We start from the raw sequence: 6,918 nt of genomic DNA, 5'->3' as shown, positions 1-6,918 counted from the left end.
ATTGCATGTTTTAGATGGTTCTCTTGTTTGATTTGCATCTAGTCGATGATAGGATTCAATCGTTGGATTCTTACATGACAATCTTTGGATCTTCGAATCGATAGTATTAAAGATGATGTCTATTCATTAATTTGATCTTACATTACTGATTTTGTAAATTTATACGGTGAATACCAATTTAACACGAATCAAATTTGATTTATTCTAAAAAAATAATAACGATTCTAGAACCAAATAAAAGTCCATGCTTGAATCAAGTCCATCGCTGAAAAAGAAATATAAGTAATAACAACCAAACAGCAGATGTCTGGCGTTGCGATATCCGATCTCCCAGACGCCTGTTTAGCAGTTCCTGCGTCCCGCCGACCGCAACCGATGTTTGCCGGTACTGGCTCATGATCGAAGGCCAGTCCCGTCACAGGCTCTCGTTAAACGCCCAATCGGACCTCAACCCCCTCGTCAAATCCATATTCTCTCGCTTCGACGCCGTCACGAAACTCTCGCTCAAATGCGACCGTAGATCGCCGAGCATCAACGACGGAGATCTCATCCTAATCTCCCGGTTCTGCCAAAGCCTCACCCTAGTCAAGCTCCGATCATGCCGGGACCTAACCGACTCCGGCATCCGAAGGTTTACAAACAACTGCAACAAATTGAACAAGATTTCATTCGGATCCTGTAGTTTTGGCGCCGAAGGGATCAACGCCGTGCTGGGTAACTGCCAATCTCTCCAAGATTTATCGGTGAAACGGCTGGTCGGAGATTTTACGGATGAGATCAAGCCAGGTGCCGCGGCGGCGTCTCTGAAGATGATTAGCCTAAAGGATCTGTACAACGGACAGCGTTTCCAGCCGTTGATAATCGGATGCCAAAAGCTTAGAACCCTAAGGATTGTTAGGTGTTATGGTGATTATGATAAGTTTTTGGAAACTGTTGCTAGTTATGTTCACGGATTGGCTGAGATCCATTTAGAGAGGTTGCAGGTTTCCGATTTAGGCCTCGAAGCGCTTTCCAAGTGTCCGAATTTGCAGATTCTGCATCTCTTGAAAACGCTCGATTGCTCGGATTTGGGGGTCATGTACGTAGCTGAGGGTTGTAGGCTGTTGAGGAAGATTCATATAGACGGGTGGAAGACGAAGCGGATTGGTGACCAAGGCTTGATTAGCCTGGCGAAGAATTGTGTTAATCTTCAAGAGCTTGTGCTTATTGCTGTTGATGTTACCTGTTATGGGTTGGGTTTGTTGTGTGAAAGGTGTCGGAAGCTGGAACGATTGGCGTTGTGTGGGAGTGACGCGGTTGGGGATAGTGAGATTGTGTGTATTGCTGCTAAATGTGTGGCGTTGAGGAAGTTGTGTATTAAGAGTTGTAATGTGTCTGATCATGGTGTTGGGGCTTTGGCGCTTGGGTGTCCCAATTTGGTGAAGGCGAAGGTGAAGAAGTGTAAGGGTGTGAGTTATGAGGGTGTCAGTTGGTTGATGGCGAACCGAGAATCGTTAACGGATAATCTTGATGCAAGTGAGAATGTTGGTAATGATTCTCGGGTTCTAGCGGTGTTACCGGTTGATCAAGATAATTCAGGGCAAGATTAGGGTTTGAGGGTGTTCAAGGTTCTAAGGTGTGAAATTGTTTGTGTAATTCAGTTTGATTGTCTTGGTATTTACAACTTATGTACATACTGTATTGTTGGTAGTTCTGTGAAATTAGGGCTGTAAACGAACCGACTGCCGACGAAATACTGTGTTCGTTAAGGATATGATTATGTTCGTGTTTGTTCGTTGTTAATTTCATAATGAACACAAACAAACGTATGCGAATAAACGTTCATTTGCAAACTTAAACTAAGTAAATGGACGAACATAAACGGACGCATTACCGGACATTCATGAACACATTTGAACAGACGTGACATCTATATTCATGTTCGTTCAATTAAGCTATCAAATAAATTGTCTTGTTCATCTTCGCCCATTATAATAAACAAATGTAAAAAAACTTCCTGTCGAAAAGTTTGTTCGCTGAAGGCTCACTTTCTTTAAATATGGTTGTATTTGGTTCATTCGCATCTACTGTTCATCCAAACATTTTAATAAGCAACACTAAACAACGCATATATCATGTCAAAGACTCTTAGAAAGATAACAAACACTATTGTATCAAACCAAAGGGAGATTTTGAATGCAAACCTTTACGGTTTTTAGAAGAAATTTGCATATAAAGATGGTCACATTGTTGATCTTCTAATCTTTCTTCTTCCCTTTCTTTGATGGTTTGCTGTATATGATAATTTGGCTCAAGATTGCACTATCTGTCAATATCCCAACAACCGAACTTATGACGACCGAACCAAAATCGTTAACGGTCATTTAAGGCAAGATTAGGGTTTGGTAGTGTTCAAGCTTCAAAGGTGTGAAATCTATGTGAAATTGTTTGTGTAATTGAGAGTTTGATTGTCTTTGTATCTACATTATAATTATAAAGTATATATTATGTATTCTTGGTACTTCAGTGAACAAGGCATTGTTCAAGTTTGATCATTAAGCTTTTTATATGGACAAACAAACGGTTCACGAAACGATAACTGACATAATTTATGTTTGTTAAGGAAATGATTATGTTCGTGTTAGTTCATTAATTCATAAACGAACATGAATACGAACGAACAAACATTTACGAACGTAAACAAATGAACACATCACCAAACATTGACAACACATCTGAACGAGGGTAACATCTGTTCATGTTCGTTCAACTAATTTATCGAATAAAATGTCTTGCTCATCTTCGCTCGTTTAACAATAGACAAATGTCAAAAAAAGGCCTCATGGATAAACTTCGTGAATGGTTTGCTGAAGGTTCACTTTGTTTACATATGGTTTGTCTGGGGTTCATATGCATCAGCTGTTTATCCAAACACTTAAATAAGCAAAACTAAACACCGCATATATCATGTCAAAGAATCTTGAAAGAATCACTTCAACACGAAACTAATAACAATAATAAACACTGTTGTATCAAAACAAAGAGATTTTGTATGCAAACGGTTACAGTTTTTTAGAGGAAATTTGGATATAAAGATGGTCACATTTTTTGATCTTCTAATCTTTCTTCTTCTCCTTCTTTGCTGGTTTGCTGTATATGATGATTTGGCTCAAGATTGCCCCGTTTGTCAGTATCCCAACAACCGAACCCATAACAACTTTAAACAAAATTAAGGGTTTATATCAATAGGCAGAAAATGAAGATATTTTAATTTTGTGAAAAAAATATTAATATAAAGAAGCATACCACTTGTTGGAGCTTTTTCTTGTAGGCTTGTAAAAACTCTTACTGTAAAATAGCATAAAAACATCATAAATAGATTTAAATTGTAACCTATAATATCAATAGTTACACATAATTAAGTGGAAACAAAAACTAAACGCACCTATAGAGCCAAGAGAATTCATAAACGAGGTAATGAAGCTAAGTTCCCCTGTGCTTCTGTTCTGCTCAACAATAACACATTCGTCATAAAACAGTCATTCACAAAATATCACATCATTTAATAGAAACAATACATATAACATTTCTTCCGGAAAAAAAAAAAGAAACAACAGACTTTACAATATTGTCAAATTTCCCACTTAATGATATAGACAAATTACAAGAATGCCCCTATACATTACATGATAATATAAAGACATAAATCTATTTGTATCAACAAGCAGGGATCAACAAAAATTACAAAATTATAGTTAAGGAAAGTAGTAACTTACTTTAAAGTTTTCATAAATCTGTGGGACCCTAGCAAAGAAAAATATCGCATGCTGGGATGCCTGAAACAAGCAATTTCTTCAACACAGTTTAGCAAATTCAAAATTAAGATGAAAGAAGACCGAGACCGAGAAAGTAGTCAAACATTGATGAAAATAAATCGGGCCAAAATAGCGTAGTTTTCCACTTACATATAGAGCTTCAAAAAGAAGGGGATCAATTTTCCCAGCTAAAATTGTCGGCGCTAGGCCATAATATCTGTAATATGATTAAAGAATGCAGTTTATATACATATGCATGTTTTTATTCCCCTCTTAAAAGAGGTCTCAGGTTTGAATCTAGCTTCCACTTGTTTCCTACCTTAACCTTGAAGGCCACATGGTCTCACACTGACTCGTTAGCAAAGTATTGGTAGGTCCCATGAGTTTTCCCTAACGGGTTCTCATGATTACCAAAAAGAAGAATTCACATAGAAGCCTTCAAGGGACTACATGGAAGTGGTGTGCATGAAAACGAAAAAAACTGAAGCCTAAACGAACAAAACCAAACCCAAACAAAAGCCAGCATTTTAGTTTTATGTTTTTGTAAACACCAAATTTTCGGTTCAATTTTGGTTTGGAATCTAATTAAATACCGAAAAAACAGAACCGAATTTGTAAATTTCCATTTTTTTTATTTTGAATGTTGAGTAATTTATAAGAATTTAATAAGTTGTATAACCCAAATATTTTAGCTCAGATATATAATAATTAATTAATCATTAATTTACAAAGAGATATAAGCCAATAGTTTTATGCCAAAATTCATTTTTTTTCTGCCAATTTTTTTCCAGTACAAAAATATCAAGCCTATATACAAAAAACCGAACCCTAAAAAACCAAAACCGAATGGTTTTCAATAACTAACCCCCACACACACCCCTACTCAATTGTAAGTCTGATTCTCCTCTAGCAGAGGTCTCAAGCGTGAATCCAGTTTCACTTGTTCCTGCCTTAATCCCTTGAAGGCCACTCTCACAGGTTAGCAGAGTATTGGTGGGGCCCCTGAGTTTTCCCTAACAATCTCTCACAATTATCACAAACAAAAAAACAAAAAAAAAAAGAGTCAATGTAGGATACAGCAACGCACGGACCCAAGTAGAGTTGCCCACACGCGGAGAGAAATAATGGATGGTTGCAACCAAAATTATAGCTGCAACAACAACAAAACATTGAGCTCTCACAATAAACATCTTGTGTTGGGTTTCTTCTACTACAAGACATCCAAAAAAAGTGGTGATTTTGAGCTGAAGATACCTTGGATAAGAAGAAATGCCAACTCTCCATAAGCTGAAAACGGAAGGCCTTTATGCAGACAATATGCCAAGGCAATGGTGTAACCAACTACTTCCATTTCAAAAGCCATAACACTAAGACCTCTCACACTTTTATGTTGTATGATTTTCATGATCTGAAAATTAAAGACTAAAACTTAGATTCAAATCAATGCTTATAAATACGCGTGATTATGTGATAATTAAAAAACCACATAAGGTCTCATAATTTTATGTCATCCTTAGTTAATTGGTACTTGTCATCGTTATTAAATTGATGAAACAGTTGACTAACTCAAAAGTCAAAATACACCAATCAAAAAAATACTTGAATTACATTAGATCAGATTGGGAATAACTTGCAGAATATTATACTTGAAAATTCACAATGAAACAGTAAAACCTAAGCTAATTGAACCTAGAAATGTACAAATTGAGACCTAAGGATGATCAATTGAGATCGTAAAACCCTAGATTACATGAATAAAAGTGGTTATTGAACCTGTGGGAGTTTGACGGTGGTCGAGGCGGCGACGATGGCGTACCCTAAGAGCTTGGAGATGAGGGGAAGCAAACAGTCTTTCTCAGGGGACAATGATCCCAAAACGCAGGTGAAATCCATCCCCAGGAACTCCATTCCAACCATTTCTCAGTTGCAGAAAGAAAGATGGCTTGTCTCCGATGGCTTTCTTTGTCACAACTGTGGGGGCCAATATCTGAAGCCCAAATGAAGATTATTAACCGAACCAACACCAACAAGTTTTGTTTACCATCTTTTGTTTTTGTTTGTTTGTTAGGGAAATAATGGGTGCACCGGTAGTTTACCGAACGAGATTTTATGTCCGTGTTCGTTAATTAAGGAAATAAATGTGTTCACAAACACCAATATATTCGCTTGAGCCTAAAGATTGAAACCGATGTATTCATCAATGTGAATAATGAAATTCTGTAAACGAATCGAACGAACACGAACAAAGGCAGGTTCGTGTTAGTTCATTTAGCTTTAAAAGAACACAAACACTTAACCGAACAAATTTTTATGTTCATGTCTGGTTATTTAAAAAAAATGGGCGTTTGCGTTCATATGTTTAAAATCTAAATGAACATAACTGAATAAGATAAGCGCACATATATGAACAAATGTAAATGAACACAAACAAACATAAACGAACATAAATGAAAACAATATAAAATCTTTAAGTAGAAGACTCGTCCAGCTAATATTTAATTATATTCAATTAACATATAAATTAACATAAATAAACAGACATAAACGAACATAAATAAACAAACATAACAGGTGTTCATGCTCGTTCGTTTAATTAAACAAACACAATTCTTTTTGTTCATGCTTGTTTGTTTAATAAATAACGAACTTCCCGTCGAATGGTTCATGAACAGTTCACCAAACGTTCGGTTTATTTACAGGCCTAAATGTTAGCTTTGTTTTTGTCCCAAAAAAACCTTAAAGAAAAACGTAAGAAGAGTATGAAGCGATTAGAATGCGATGTATATCGTTGGTATTCTGAGTGAAAGATATTTATGTCCATTTAAGCATGCAAAGTACAACGTAGTTGTATGATGTTATTTTCATATTTTTATTATTGTGTTGTTATAATGGTATAACTAGGGTATAGCCTGTGTTACATACGGGTGGAAAAACATGTCAACAAACATTATAAATTTAAACAAAAAATTTATGCAACACAAGATTTATTCAAACTTTCGGACCAAAACGTTAACCATTTACGTTATCTAGATATTAAAAGTTAAAAGTTACAATTAGTTAATTTACATCGAACAACCAAAAAACATCAACAAAATACATAAACATGTTCTTTCATATTAAACCA

At 36.0% G+C, this 6,918-nt stretch overlaps 1 protein-coding gene and 1 pseudogene across 2 annotated transcripts; one reads left to right on the top strand and one right to left on the bottom strand.

Annotated features, from left to right (window-relative positions):
- Nucleotides 1-303: 303 nt before the first annotated feature.
- On the top strand, nt 304-2,470 carry LOC143620969 (F-box protein SKIP2-like; annotated as a pseudogene). Its single transcript, XR_013151429.1, has 2 exons — nt 304-1,579; nt 2,369-2,470. The product of XR_013151429.1 is annotated as an F-box protein SKIP2-like (transcript).
- Nucleotides 2,471-3,030: 560 nt separating this feature from the next.
- LOC143620968 (mannose-P-dolichol utilization defect 1 protein homolog 2-like) lies at nt 3,031-5,711 on the bottom strand. Its single transcript, XM_077092521.1, has 8 exons — nt 5,568-5,711; nt 5,049-5,202; nt 4,872-4,944; nt 3,945-4,011; nt 3,756-3,815; nt 3,425-3,485; nt 3,286-3,327; nt 3,031-3,196 (listed from the first exon to the last, which is right to left on the bottom strand). Exons 1-8 carry the CDS (start codon nt 5,709-5,711, stop codon nt 3,096-3,098), a joined length of 702 nt encoding a protein of 233 aa, XP_076948636.1. The 3' UTR covers nt 3,031-3,095.
- Between the last annotated feature and the right edge of the window lie 1,207 nt (nt 5,712-6,918).

Source organism: Bidens hawaiensis, unplaced genomic scaffold (genome assembly GCF_021521415.1).
Source record: "Bidens hawaiensis isolate Kalapana, Puna unplaced genomic scaffold, B.hawaiensis_p1.1 tig00002754_1, whole genome shotgun sequence".
Lineage (NCBI taxonomy): Eukaryota > Viridiplantae > Streptophyta > Magnoliopsida > Asterales > Asteraceae > Bidens > Bidens hawaiensis.
Note: the sequence above shows the minus strand (reverse complement) of the source record. Positions and strands in the feature narration are given on the sequence as shown.